General features: G+C 41.4%; 1 protein-coding gene across 8 annotated transcripts in view; it reads left to right on the top strand.

Moving 5' to 3' along the window:
- The window catches only part of CADPS (calcium dependent secretion activator), a 448,325-nt gene that overhangs the window by 287,147 nt on the left and 145,043 nt on the right, over positions 1-16,135 (top strand). For all 8 annotated transcript variants that reach the window (XM_044300692.1, XM_044300700.1, XM_044300697.1 and 5 more), the window contains one exon: positions 7,914-8,101. In XM_044300692.1, coding sequence (XP_044156627.1) covers positions 7,914-8,101 — 188 coding nt within the window. The remainder of the gene's footprint in view (positions 1-7,913; positions 8,102-16,135) is intronic.

The following is a 16,135-nucleotide window of genomic DNA, read 5'->3' as shown; positions in this document are numbered from 1 at the left end:
ACCCGGGCCTGTTATGCCGCTGGTCATAAGCCAAGCTTTTAACTCTGACTAGAGATGAGTAAAGTTTTTAAAAATTTGATTCGCCCAATTCCCTGAAGTTCACCAAGAAATTGTATTCGTTCCGAATTAGGTCGTTATGAATCACTATAAATCAGGTATACCCAGGCCACTCTCTAATCGTATTGTTCCCACTTCTGACAGATCAGTAGAAGGGTCAAATAAATGGCGATGTCATCCAGGCCAAAAAGGCAAAATAGTAGCCCAGTCATGTGGAGTGGGGAGGATGGGAGAATAGCTTGAGAAGTTCACAGTGGCCCAATGACATAGTGGTGAGGTGGAAGCAGCAGCATGAGGAGGCCACAAAGTGGCAAGGTGACATAGTGTTAAGGTAGCATCAGCAGCATGAGGAGGCCACAGAGTGGCCCAGTGACATAGTGGTGAGGTGGCAGCAGCAGCATGAGGAGGCCACAGAGTGGCAAGATGACATAGTGTTAAGGTAGCAGCAGCAGCATGAGGAGGCCACAGAGTGGCACAATGACATAATGTTGAGGTAGCAGCAGCGTGAGGAGGCCACAGAATGGCACAATAACAGTGTGTGGAGGTGGCAGCAGCAGCATAAGTAGGCCACAGAGAGGCAAGGTGACATAGTGTTGAGGTAGCAGCAGCATGAGAAGGTCACAGAGTCGCACAGTGACAGAGTGTTTAGGTGGCAGCATCAGCATGAGGAGACCACAGAGTGGCAAGGTGACATAGTGTGGAGGTGGCAGCAGCATGAGGAGGCCACGGAGTGGCAAGGTGACATAGTGTGAAGGTGTGAAGGTGGCAGCAGCAGCAGCATGAGGAGACCACAGAGTGACCCGGTGTAGGGGGGAGGTAGGTGGCAATAACCGTACCCACTGACAATGGTGGGTGTAAAATGGAGAACTGGCATCAGATGTGTGGCATCAGGCGGGTGGCAGCATCAGAATAGTAGCTAAGGCAGGTAGCTAGAAGAAACCGGTCTCTTTTGTCAAGGTTTTTGTGAGGCAGCATGGATCTAATCTGATGCATCAGGCATTGGTGGGTGGAAATCCTGACTGATCTACGCCTGATTCATCTTGACAAAGGTCAGTCTCTCCACATTTTGAATGGACAGGCGAGTTCTCCTTGGGGTAACTATGGCCCCTGCCACACTAAACACCTGCTCTGATGCCACACTACTAGAGGGGAAGGACAGCTTTTCCAAGGCAAACTCGGCCAGTTGCGGCCACAAATCCAGTTTGGCTACCCAGTAGTCCAGCGGATCTTTGATGACGGATGGCAGGGTGCACTCCAAGTATGCCACCACCTGCTGGTTCAGATTCTGCTCTATGTCTAGCTGGCTGCTGGTGAGTAGTTTCTTTACTATGCGGGTGAAGAAAGCTGCTCATCAGTGACTCTAGACTCAGTCTGCTGCTGATGGAGCTCGTACTGTGCCTGCCATTCCCCCCAGCAGCCATAGAGGGCTCCACAGCCCTGCAAGCTATAATTTTTTTTTTTTTAAATAGAGGCCTTAGATTGATAGAACATAACATCTCCAAACTTTTTTTAAATTCCTATTATCCAGAAGGCAGTATTTTCCATCCATCCATGTGCTATCCAAGTCAACAATTGCTCCTAAAACCTTTTCTATGATTTTACTTCTCATTATGAAATACTACATTGCTTTTTGATGAGCCTAGAAGAAAATAAAATTACAGCTACCAGAGACTATCTGACTGATGTAAATATATGCAACATCTGTCACAGGATTCATCAAGAAGTGTATAGATGATGTGACTTAAATAAAGCAAATTTGCACACTCCCAAATCAAAAACCTTGGATGAACCAAGACGTCCACAGTCTGCTGAAAGCACATAACACAGCCTTAATATCTGGCAACTGTGAAGAATTTTAAGTTGCCAGCTGCAACCTGAGGGTTGGCATCGGGGCTGAAAAAGATAAGTACAGTACTCAAATTGCAGCCTGCTTAAACACTAACTTGGATCCTTGATGCCTGTGGCAAGGAATTCAAGATATCAGTGACTATGAGAGTAAAGTCAGCAACTCAGAGACAATAGACACCTCTCATGCTGTCCAAATGAATGCTTTCTATGCCTGATTCAAGATCACTAATCAATCTCAGTTATTCTCCACAAGCCTGTCCTCTCCAGATAATAAAAGTGCATTGAATTGAAGAAGCGTGAGTGCGGGGATTTCTTTTCACCCCTACTCAGAGAAGGCAGCACTTACTTTGGTTGCAAACAAGGTGAGAAGAGCACTGATGAGGGTTTCAACGCAACGGGTAAAGATGGCATTTCAGGTCAGGTCTTCAAAGTGTGCGCCCTCCATATAGCTGCCACCTTCATGGACATTTTTTAGCCTTTCTCTGGCACAGTCTTCTGTTCCTGCATCAAAGTCACAACCATCATTCTAGTCTCAAAGAAACCTATGATCACTTGTATGAATGACTACCTCCCTATCTCTCTCACACCCATAATGATGAAGTGCATTGGGAGATCAAGCTCATATAAACAGCAGTCTTCCTAGTACACTGGACCACCATCAGTTCGCCTATCGTGCAAATAGATCTGATGACGTGGTCTCCATGGCAAACCAGGCTACAATCAGTAACCTAGACGGAGAAAACACCATTGTTAGCATGCTATTTGTTGACTTCAGCTCTGCTGTGAATACCATCATTCCATTCAGACTGATCTCCAAGCTGAACACTCTTGGAATAAGTCATACTTTGGATAATGGATTTCCTCACTTGCAGATCACAGTGTTAGGATGGTCAACAATACCTCTCCCTCTTGTACACTCAGCACAGGATGCCCAGAAGTTTGCATCCACTCATCCATGCTCTACACACTGTACACCTATGATTGCTTTGCAAAATAGAACTTTGATATCATCATCAAGTTTACTGATGCCTTAACACTAATCGGCAACGTTACCAAAAATAACCATATAGGAGGAATAGAGCTTCTTACAGAGTGGTCCACTGCCAACAAGCTCTCCCTCTATGTTAATAAAATCAAGGAGACAGTGGCGTAATTAGAACTGAATCAGCCCCACAGCAAATTTTTGAATGGGGCCCTCCCCCCAGCAACTCCCTCCTCCCATGCAACCCTCACTCTTGTAGCTAGTCAAGATCACTCTTTCAGACCAGGCCAGGCAGCTGCTACTTCTGTTTACTACACATATATACTGTATGTCATATGATTGCATCTAATGCCACTGTATATAATGTCATTGTATAATACTGTTGAGGCGGCAATGATAATAAAATCTTTCAGTCCTCCCCCCGGGTGAGCCCTTTCTGAGTTCAGGCTCCGTAGCAGCCGCTTCCCCTGTTTCCACTATAGCTACACCCCTGTAAAGAGATGATTATTGTCTTCAGGATGGAGAACAGAGTGCATACACCATTACGAATTGATGGGATATTGATGGTAAGGGGGAGCAGTTATAAGTTACTTTGTGTTCACATAGCTGTGGACACTACTTAGTCACTTAACATATCACATTTTGTCAAAAAATCCCAACAAATCCTTCACTTCCTCCGAAGGCTGAGAAGAGTCAACCTGTCACACGAGATCCTCTGCAACTTCTACAAGTCTACAGAGGAGAGCATCCCAATCAGTTGCATTACGGTCTAGTATGGCAGCGCTACGGCTGCTGAACATAAAACCCTGCTGAGGGTGGTGAAAACTGCCCTGCATATCATCACAGCTGCCCTACCACCTCTATTGATCATTTACAATAGAAGGTATTTGAGGAAAGCCCACAATGTTGCCTCCGATCATACACGTTCTAGCCATTTTTAGTTTCTGCCTTTACCATCCAGAATGAGGCACCGGATCATTCAAGCCAGAATCATCAGACTCAAGAACAGTTTTTTGATGCGAGCTATTAAACTGGTCACACCAGCAACAATAACTGGAACATGAATACAGAATACCGACTGCTGATCTAAACATGCTCCTTACAGTTTCACTCAGCTCATACATACAGAGCGCCATTAGTTTATGGGACTGTACATACATTGCGCTTAATGCGGTATTCCCATCAAATACAATATATCGCTAGGATATGCCCCCATTGTCTGATAGGTGTGGGTCCCACATCTGGGACCCGCATCTACAGCGAGAACGGAGTGTGGTGAGCTGTGGCTGGAGGACCCCAGATTTCCCAGGGTCCGTCCATTACCAAGCGCTGCTCTAATCGAAGTGAATGGGAGCGCACCGAGCACGTGCCGCCCCTGCTCGCATTCATTTCGATGGAGCAGACGGAAATAGCCGAGCCAGTCTGGCTCGGCTATTTTCGGCGGCCCCATAGAAATGAATGGAGGGCGGCTGCACATGCGCAGTGAGCCCTCCGTTCATTTCCCTGCTCCATTCTCATTGTAGGTGCGGGTTCCAGAGGTGGGACCCGCACCTATCAGACAATGGGGGCATATCCTAGCGATATGCCCCCATTTTCTGAGATGGGAAACTGTTAGTGCTTATATATACATACTATGTATATATATATATATATATATATATATACAGTACAGACCAAAAGTTTGGACACACCTTCTCATTCAAGAGTTTTCTTTATTTTCATGACTATGAAAATTGTAGATTCACACTGAAGGCATCAAAACTATGAATTAACACATGTGGAATTATATACATAACAAATAAAGTGTGAAACAACTGAAAATATGTCATATTCTAGGTTCTTCAAAGTAGCCACCTTTTGCTTTGATTACTGCTTTGCACACTCTTGGCATTCTCTTGATGAGCTTCAAGAGGTAGTCACCTGAAATGGTCTTCCAACAGTCTTGAAGGAGTTCCCAGAGATGCTTAGCACTTGTTGGCCCTTTTGCCTTAACTCTCCGGTCCAGCTCACCCCAAACCATCTCGATTGGGTTCAGGTCCGGTGACTGTGGAGGCCAGGTAATCTGGCGCAGCACTCCATCACTCTCCTTCATGGTCAAATAGCCCTTACACAGCCTGGAGGTGTGTTTGGGGTCATTGTCCTGTTGAAAAATAAATGATGGTCCAACTAAACGCAAACCGGATGCAATAGCATGCCGCTGCAAGATGCTGTGGTAGCCATGCTGGTTCAGTATGCCTTCAATTTTGAATAAATTCCAACAGTGTCACCAGCAAAGCACCCCCACACCATCATACCTCCACGATGGGAACCAGGCATGTAGAGTCCATCCATTCACCTTTTCTGCGTCGCACAAAGACACAGTTGTTGGAACCAAAGATCTCAAATTTGGACACATCAGACCAAAGCACAGATTTCCACTGGTCTAATGTCCATTCCTTGTGTTCTTTAGCTCAAACAAGTCTCTTCTGCTTGTTGCCTGTCCTTAGCAGTGGTTTCCTAGCAGATATTCTACCATGAAGGCCTGATTCACACAGTCTCCTCTTAACAGTTGTTCTAGAGATGTGTCTGCTGCTAGAACTCTGTGTGGCATTGACCTGGTCTCTAATCTGAGCTGCTGTTAACCTGCGATTTCTGAGGCTGGTGACTCGGATGAACTTATCCTCCGCAGCAGAGGTGACTCTTGGTCTTCCTTTCCTGGGGCGGTCCACATGTGAGCCAGTTTCTTTGTAGCGCTTGATGGTTTTTGTGACTGCACTTGGGGACACTTTCAAAGTTTTCCCAATTTTTCAAACTGACTGACCTTCATTTCTTAAAGTAATGATGGCCACTCGTTTTTCTTTACTTAGCTGCTTTTTTCTTGCCATAATACAAATTCTGACAGTCTATTCAGTAGGACTATCAGCTGTGTATCCACCTGACTTCTCTACAACGCAACTGATGGTCCCAACCCCATTTATAAGGCAAGAAATCCCACTTATTAAACCTGACAGGGCACACCTGTGAAGTGAAAACCATTTCAGGTGACTACCTCTTGAAGCTCATCAAGAGAATGCCAAGAGTGTGCAAAGCAGTAATCAAAGCAAAAGGTGGCTACTTTGAAGAACCTAGAATATGACATATTTTCAGTTGTTTCACACTTTTTTGTTATGTATATAATTCCACATTTGTTAATTCATAGTTTTGATGCCTTCAGTGTGAATCTACAATTTTCATAGTCATGAAAATAAAGAAAACTCTTTGAATGAGAAGGTGTGTCCAAACTTTTGGTCTGTACTGTATATATACAGTATATATATATATATATATATACATATATATATTATAACTGCTCTGGAGAAGTAGCCTAACAGTTTCGTCATAACGTACAATTCTGTCTTGGTATAGGGACAAAAAAGTTGAATTGAATTAAGTCTTTCTTAGGGATCCTCAGACACAATGGCTGAAGATTGTGAGAAGGTTTGATGTTACTTGGGTGTGTAAACATTTCTATTATATGGAACATCTCTGGTGCTGTACCTTGTAATTTGTCCCCTTTGGTCTCTACTTACTCATTGGCCACTTGTAATCAATACTAAAAGCAATAGCTATCAATTAACAGCTGCTTAAAACCATAACTACTATCTATATGGGAAAGCTATAATTGTACAATTAAATCAAGCTCAGTTGCATTTTCATGGATCACCGGTTGTAGTGTTTTTAGGGTCATCTGCTCAGTTCTGACGGACATCTGTTAATTCACTGACAGACAATAAAAATTGAACTGAATGTGTAACAGTCATTAAATAAAGTAAACAATGATATCAATGATGAGTTTTATAACTAAAGATATATATATATATACGTCTTTGTAAGTTCTAGAAATTTTACCAATCTTGCTAAACATGAAGAAAATGAGTAATGCTGTATCTTTGTCTTACAATTTCTCATATAATTCATCACTGATCTCGGAGAGTAAATCTGAAGAAACTTATGGAGGTCAGGCTAACACTTGTTTTTCATAGACATATCCCTATGGATAGGAAACATATATCCCTCATCCATTACAGTAATATATGAAAAAAAACAGGGGACAACCTGGACCCTTACCCTTGAACATCAACATACATGGTACCCGTATGGTGGAACACACAGTCAATACAGTTCTGTCTTGCCGAGCAGTAGGCATCCGATTTGCCACCTTATTGTGGATATTTTCTGTTTGCAAAAGCTAAAGTATGGTGATAGGGCACAGATTTGCCCATAATATGGCATATGATGGAATAAGGTATGATTTTTTTTCAGCAAGATACAACATGAATCTAAGAGGAAAACCTCTGTATGCCTCAGCTTGAAATCCTGAGGTACACAGGAGTAAAGTATGAACCCATAGACTAATTTTTGGTGCTGTGTTAAAGCAAATCTATCAACTGAATATGCTACATGATATACGGGTCTCCTACTCCTTACTCCTATTAATAGTACAAAAAACTGTTGCACAATTTGCTTAATAAGAGTGATAATATACAATAACATAGTGGACTCATATTCCAGGGTAGTCATTAGGGGAGGGTATCTCCCAGGTTCTATCTGCAGTGACAGAAATGATGCTGTGTATGCCTATATACAAAGCAACCTGTCAAGCACTGAGTCTATGGCATGGGAAGGTGGAGGAATTGCTTGCAAGATGAATACGTCAGGTTCATAACTTTCAGTCCTCTGAATTATTTTGCACCCTTACACTTGATTCAACTGGCTCTACCAGAGATAATAGAATGGAATACAAGCGACCTACTAGAGGTGAATGGAGGGGCAGCGCCCATGTGTGAATGCCACTCCATTCAAACTGGGGAACACTGGGTCCCTGTTCTTGTGGTTGGTGGAGGTCCCAGAGGTCAGCCAAACAACCCCACCCCCGCCGATCACTTATCCCCTATCCAGTGAATAGAGAATAACTCTTAATAGTGGGATAATTCCTTTATGGTCAAATAAATTACCCTTGATCATTACGCATGGTACTTCATAATTATCCTAATTTTTTTTCTTCTAGGGTTGGTTCAGTCCTGGTCAAGTGTTTGTTCTCGATGAATATTGTGCCCGTTATGGAGTAAGAGGCTGCCATCGACACCTGTGTTATCTTAGTGACTTATTGGAAAGAGCAGAGAACGGAGCCATGATTGACCCAACATTGCTTCATTATAGTTTTGCCTTCTGTGCGTCACATGTACACGGCAACAGGTAACATTTTTTAAACTATTACTTTAAAAAAATCTAGAAAAACAGAAATGTACAGATGTCAAGCCTAGTACACAAGGGTGTTTTTGCAACACATGTGTCATGTGGAAAAAAGATCAAATGATTTCCAGTATGATATCAGTTATGTTTTCATTCATTTGCTTTTTTGTTGCATTGAAAATTTTAGATTTTTGGTGTATTAACTTATTACCAAGGACTGTTTATATTTTGTTAAGGTATTGGTTGACCAAACTATCACTCTTCAAATCTAATCTAATTATTTTTGCTTTAAATTGGATTATTTTAACACACAGAGGTCTTATGGTTACGTACTACCGAAAATAAGACATTATGGAGAGAATATATTAAATGATTTATGGGGAAAGCTGAGATTTATAAGAACAATGCAAGTTGTGCATGAAATCCATTGTTTGCTCTTGGAAAGTAGTTTTCTGACTAGAAGGGGTTACACAGCAGTAAGACCTTCCTCAAGCACTAGATTGCACAACCAGCCTTTTGTCAGGTTTTTGAAGCAATAGTATGGGTCAACCAATGTACAAAATTTGACTTTCTTTTTAAGGTGAGTAAATGACTTTCTTTAATTAACAGGCACAATGAACTCCCAGTTCTTGGCGCCTGAGGGTACAGTAAACAAATAGACCTCATTTTGATAGGTTACAATAGGGCTCAGGCTGATCCCTTTACTTAGCAGCCTAGAGATTGGAGAAGAGGAAAGCTGTTAAACAAACATATTATCACTTTCTTCTAATTGTATGCTTGGTTGTCTTCAGAATTAAAAGGGACTGACCCCATACCACTTAATTATTTTCAATGTATTAAAAATGGTCGCCTTGAGATTATATTTTTGATGAATATTTCACAATATTTATGAGTAGTGAGTTTTTACATTAAATCGTATGACCAGTCTTGGAGATGTCCATTGTTTCTGTAGATGAAAATTAAAAATTCTAAAGTAAAAAAATAATAATCATATTTATAAATGTTGAGCATAATTATTAGAAAATGAATTGCATTATGATTTCATAAATAAATATTAAATAATTTATTAGAAAATTATTACATTTTTATGCCCTTAAATGGAGGCTTTCAAACCCATGAATTTTATGTTTCAATGGGGTATTTATTGATGAGAGCATCAAAAATATCATGTCAGTACAGAATAATTCAAGTGATAAACATGAATATACTTCAAAATGAATAACAATGCATGGTGACATTCCTATTGCAATACATAATTTAGCGCAATTAGTGCAAAATCGGCACAAACCCATGAATTTTAGTACAAACAGCTAACTGTGGTAGAAAATAAAAAAAACATGTTATAGCTTACCAATCCAGTGCCACCACCTAAGCTGATTCTTCCCTGGTCCACTGCCAATCTCTTTTTACCCAATGTTATGTTATCTTGGCATGCAGCCACTGCAGCCAATCACTGGCTGCAATGGTAATCTCAGTGGTGTCATCACAACAGCCGGTGATTGGCTGTAGTGGTCAGATGTCCACACTAGGGATGAGCAAATCAACTTCCGATGAAACATCCGAAGTCAATTCGCATAATACTTTGTTTGAATACTGTACGGTACAGGTACCACTTGGAACCGAACCTGAGTTCGGGAAAAGTTATTTTTTTACAATAGAAATTTATTTTTGAAGTTATTATGTGAAGTAGGAGCTCATAGGAGCCAATATATTCTAAAACTGTACGGAGCTCTTCATAGAGTATTCAAAGGAAGTATTATGTGAATCGACTTCGGATGTTTCATCCGAAGTCGATTCACTCATCCCTAGTCCACACGTGTGGCCAGTAAACAAAGACCGGCAGGGGACCAGGAAGCATTAGGAGCACAGGGGATACAAGGTATTACTTATATTTTTATTTATTTATACTATCGTCAGCTGTTTGTAAAAGATTTCATGGGGCTAAAAAATTTATTTGACATTTTACACCATTTTAAACATGGATTCTGGCACTCTATATTCTTATGGTCACCAGAAGTAAAAAAAAGTTACTTAAAGTGAACCTGTCACCGGGATTTTGTGTATAGAGCTGAGGACATGGGTTACTAGATGGTCGCTAGCACATCTGCAATATCCAGTCCCCATAGCTCTGTGTGCTTTTATTGTGTAAAAAAAAACCGATTTGATACATATGCAAATTACCCTGAGATGAGTCCTGTCCCTGACTCATCTCAGGGACAGGATTCATCTCAGATTAATTTGCATATGTATTAGAGCTATGAGGACTGGATATTGCGGATGTGCTAGCGGCCATCTAGCAACCCTTGTCCTCAGCTCTATACATCAAATCCTGGTGACAAGTTCCCTTTTAAGGGGTTTGTCACTGTCAAACATTTATAGCATATACACATAATAGCCATAAATATTTGGCAGCTGAGGCTCCGTCACATACAAGATTGTAATGACTAGCATTGTGTAGGCCTCTATTCGATTCACTAAACCATTGGGCATTGGACATGTACACCCAGAACTAATATTTATGTGGCTGTAGCCAAAATAAAATGTTCTATGAGGCTGCAAAGACACCTATAGAAGCGATTGAAATAATCTTACATAAAGATGAATAGTCAAAGAATGACTCATTCCACATTTTTGGCATCTTAATACCACCTTTCCTAATTAACAGAACCACAGGGATTCTTTCTATAGAATTTTTTGTCTTTATTCAGTTGGAGAACAAAGAATTTTTCACAGCCGCCTTTAATACTTTTAGAAATGCCTTTACCTTCTCATTGGAAACTACTTCTAGTTATTGACCTCGACCTTATCATCTCTTGGTTTCTACTAAAAAGCCATAATACTAGTCGATCTACATGGACCCTAGGTTTATTTTTGAAATATACTATTAATGTGTGATCAGTGGGTGCATAAACTTCAGTACCCCAAAATAATTTAGAACCATAGGTTCACGGTGCTCCACTGCCAGAAATCCCTTTAAAGGGAAGCTAGCATATACTTTATGCTGGTTTCCAAAAACTTACTGTATAATGCTAGCATTGCGCAGCAGAGAAGAGTCAGGAGCAGCCATAAAAGAGTCCAGCTTATTCATGAGCCACTGCTCCTCTGCCCAATGGCTTCTGATTGATGGTTTACTTCAATGGAATGGCATTGGCATGTGGGTAGGTGAAGCAGGAGCTCATGAAAAAGCCAGACCCATGACAGCGCCTGACTCTCCAGCACTATCTGCCAGTATTGTACAGTAAGTTCACAGAATATTGTTTACAATACTAGAAAAGTGACAGACCTAAGCTGTAATAAGTGTTTATAATTTTAGAGAACAAAGATAAAGAGACAATCAGCTCCCCAACTGACCGAAAAGAGAGAAAATCCACAGGTTGCTATTAGAGCATCTCAACTATGTACACAAAAAAGAGCTCCATATTTTCTTAATAAAGACCAGTTGAAAAGCGGATTTTTAGCTCAAAATGAGCACAATGCAATAATTTTAAAAAAATTGCCCCCAAACGTGTACATAGCCTTTAAGGAATGAGCACTAATCAGCTTCTCTATAACAATATAAAAATATAGTTATCTATGATATATTTCATTATCACAGCTATTCTTTATACAAGGCCACTATCCTGTTTCTATGTTTTTCTTTTAGTGCATGATTTTGTTTTTCCTTGTGTTGTCCATATTATGTTTCTTTTCTGTTTGCTTTCTTGTATCTTCTTATTTCATGCTTTCTCCTGTCTCTTATTTTATCTACTTTTTTGTGCACACTGCATGTATCATCCACACCACCCATGCACCACAGCCCATTATTGACAGAATTACTTGGTGGCTCACAGCAAAATGCAGAAGGCGATGGCGGCAAAGTGCCTAGCCCTTCTGGGATTGAACCAGAGCCTAAGAGAGATTCTAAAAGGGATTCTAAAAAACGGAAAGATTCCAAAACCCAACCGATTTCTGAACCCAAAAGGTAAGGTTATTATAGTGTCACAATATCTAAAAAAAATCCACCACTTTATCCCACCAGATTTTAAATCCTCATCCCTTAATCCCAGGTACCTTAGATCATTTTCATAGGCTTTCATGACCTTCCGTGACCTTTACCTTTACCTAACCCTACAGATTTCCCATGCTTAAAGTATATTTTTTTCTGTCTTCACAATTTAAAGTGGTTTTCTACTTTGGTCCTACAGTCATCTTCAAAAACATATCACCCTACAATGAAATTATGGAAATTGGTGACTGTATATGCCTCACTGTATATGACCAGCTTTTCTATAATATCCAAAACGTCTCTAGTATCAACTACAGGCATTACACTATATATTTCCTAAGGCTGATCTTAGATGTTTCTAGGACCTGGCTCCACTGCAGTTTTACTGGACTAAACTTAGGTATCTATAGGGTTGTAGGATGCTCTAAGTTCGATTCAATTGAAGTGCAGGTTCTGGATAGAAAGCATATAACATCCATTTTCAACTTTTCTATTAAAGAGGACCTTGTTACTTCTACTGACATGTCTAGTTTAGTGAATACCTGCTTTATCCATGCAATAACAACTCAGGAGTATGTTTTCGCATAACTCCATGTTGTGGCATTCCTGTTATTACATTGGGAATTATTGACTAAAATAGACATATCAGTGGTGACAGGTCCTCTTTAAAGGAGTATTACAGTTACATAAAGTTATCCCCTATCCCAGTGGTAGGATGCCCACAAATCATGATAACAGGCCTCCGCACCCTGTGGAGCCCCCAGAAATAAACGGAGCAGCTGGTCAGTCATGCGCATGGCAGCGCCATTAGTTTTTATGGGAGTTCTGAAACTAGCCAAGCTCAGCTATCTTTGAAACTGTCATAGAAATTAATCCACAATTGTAATTCCAGTCCCAAACTCTATTCCCCTCCCCCGTGGAACCTCAATATTTAAGGATTAATTACTAAACTAATAATAATAATTCTCCTTATAAGGTGATAGTAGAAAGATATCCCCTAATGTGTGTCAGTGCAAAAAATGCCCCCTTAGTGTCCCCAGTTGAGCTAATGTCCCCATAGAGCCCCCATAATGTGTGCCAGTGTACCACTATATAGTACCCAATTAAATGCCCCCATAGTGCTCCTCTTCCCTCTTCCCCATAGTACCCCCTATAATGTGCCAGTATAAAATGCCCCTATATATTGCCCCCAGTAGATGCCCCAATAGTGCTTCTGTCCTCTGTTCCCCATAGTGTCCCAAACAGTAGAGCCCTCACAGTGCTCCTCTCCCCGTCCCCATAGTGCGCCCAAAAGCAGTGTGCCAAATAAAATAAAAAACACTAATACTTACCTACATGCTTCTAGCAGTGATGCGGTGCACGGCTCCTCTGGCCTGTGTCTCACGCTGTATGCTGCCAGGCTCAGGTGGATCAACAATGATTTGCCTGTCTTCAGCCTATCAGAGCAACAGGGAAGGGAGACGCCTCTCCCCCGCCCCGCCACAGCATCCAACTTTATTGCTGTCCTGAGGATGGTGATACAAATGAATCTAGAGAGATGACGGCATCCATTTCCGCCTAATTGGCCGTGTGGCTCTAGGGTTCCCCCAGGAGCAGTGGGCCCCCAGAAACTGCCCCGTGCTGTCGCCAAGCCTGCTGTGAACCTTAACGAGTTGTAGGAAAAGAAGGCCTTTTTTTTCTTTCACAGAAACAGCGTCACTCTTGTGTTTAGACAGTGTCTGGTATTGAGGATGGTGATACAAATGAATCTAGAGAGATGACGGCATCTATTTCCGCCTAATTGGCTGTGTGGCTCTAGGGTTCCCCCAGGAGCAGTGGGCCCTCGGAACCTGCACCGTGCTGTCGCCAAGCCTGCTGTGAACCTTAACGAGTTGTAGGAAAAGAAGGCCTTTTTTTTCTTTCACAGAAACAGCGTCACTCTTGTGTATAGACAGTGTCTGGTATTGCAGTTCAGACACTGTATTAATACAGTATTAATACAGTATTTCTGAATTGGTATCATTGGGGCAATTTTGTTAAAAATCACTGTGTAGAAATCTAAGGAGCCTAATGTTATCGACTGTGAGGGAAATGTCTTATTAGATGGTGGACATTTAACTTGTAGGATAACAGGCTGAACTGTCTTTTTTCAGCCTTATAAACTATGTTACTATGTAAATGAATGAACAACCACGTCATACATGATAATCTGCTAGTGTTAGGCCTTTAGTTTCTTTAGAGGGAGGCTCTAAACGGAGGAAGTCCTCTAATAGGGCATGTAGAAGGGGTTGCCTTCATTAGATAATCCCTTTAACGTTTTTATTTCCAAACATCTTCCTTTAAACAGACACTGTTAGTATGTTGTACTATTTTTATGATGTGTCAGAACAATATTTCTAGTGTGTTAGGATTTGCGTTCTCCCGAACGTTGATCCTGTCAGGGTTGGCCAAGTCAAGCCTTCATTTCCATATGCATTGCTTTGCATTTGTTCTGTTTTATCCCTAGATGTTGATTTGCTTTTACATGCCCATAAAAGAACTAGTAGTTTAGTTTTCTGTGAGATGAGGCTGGCTGTCAGTCATGATCTGCCACTCCAGTAATGAAGGTCAAGAGCGGAGAGAAATCCACATGGCTATCAATCTCCTTTATTTGAAATAGACGTTGATGGTGGAGCTGAGGTGGGTTGTCTCTTTGTATCGTGTATGTGGAAGGTCAGGCAGTTAGACATGAGTAGCTCGCAGTCAGTGAGAAAGTGCGGAGAGGATGCGATTCAGATGTTGTGGTACAGCCTGGAGGTGAGGACTGACAACATGACATAGCATCACATGGAGCTCGCTGTCCGGGGTGCTTCTCTGTGTACAGTCCTGGCACTGTATCTCTGATCAGCACTCCAGCGGAGAGAACCGTGTCCCAGCTGACCTTTGGCCTCATCATGACCTATAGAAAAACAGCAAATGCAAAAAAGGAGATCCACACTATATACATTTCTATATCCATTACATCTGTCACCAGATATCTAGCAGGATGGAATTTTGAGTAAATGGTTAATTCAGTGGAAAAATAACTGCAGTCACTATGTATGGGATTCAATATATAAATATCCATTCACAGTTCCATTTGTAACAGATCCTGTAGGATTTTTTTTTTCCAGTTTTTGATTATTTTGCATGGTCTTAAATATTTTAAGATTAAAACTACTTAATTGATTTATTTAATTCCCTGTACCCATTAGGGCTCACAATCTAAATTCCAAATCCACCCATATGTTTTTGGTTTGTGGAAGTGGAGTACCTGGGTGAAACACATGTAACCATAGGGAGAACATGTGCATCACACCAGACCACAGAGGAAGCATGTTTGGAGAGGATAGAGGATGTGGTGGTGGCAATGAGGGTGATCATAGTCCTCATGGTGGCTAGTCCGTCCTTGGGGCAAACCCTGGACTTGGAGCAGCTGCCTTGTGGTGGCTGATGTGCCTTTGATATTAGGTGGATAGGCAGTGGGGTGCAAGGCGGGAGGGCATGCGTAGGGCCGTCGCATGGATGGTGGAGTCAATGACCGGCCTGTTTGGTTATAATAAGTAATAAGTGGTATCTCTTTACTAAGTAGTTGATGGAAGTTGTATAAGTATATGTAGTAGGTGCAGTTCTGAGTTCTAAATCCCACAACAGGCTTTTCTCGAAGGCTTTATATAGGAGGTGATAATGATGATAGTAGTCCTCCATTAAATCTCTCCCTTTGCAATTTCCCCACAATAACCACCGGTGTGCAATCTCTCTCAATAAACTTTCTGCAATGACCAGTCTGCAGAGTGCAGTTATTTGATTCGGATGGCCAGTCCGTCTCAGAAGTGTATAGGGCACCAGAAGCAATTAACCTTTTCCACATGCAGTAAAGTCTATTGCTGTAAATGTGCATTTATCTTACTGCCTGTCCAAGCTTAACTTTTAAAGGGCTTCTATCAGAAGATTTGTACCTATAAAGCTGACTGACCTGTTGCATGTCCGCTTGGCAGCCTGCTGTAGCCAGACTGGTCTGTCAACCAGCTACAACTAACACAAAGAGCTAGTCT

Source organism: Bufo gargarizans, chromosome 7 (genome assembly GCF_014858855.1).
Source record: "Bufo gargarizans isolate SCDJY-AF-19 chromosome 7, ASM1485885v1, whole genome shotgun sequence".
Lineage (NCBI taxonomy): Eukaryota > Metazoa > Chordata > Amphibia > Anura > Bufonidae > Bufo > Bufo gargarizans.
Note: the sequence above shows the minus strand (reverse complement) of the source record. Positions and strands in the feature narration are given on the sequence as shown.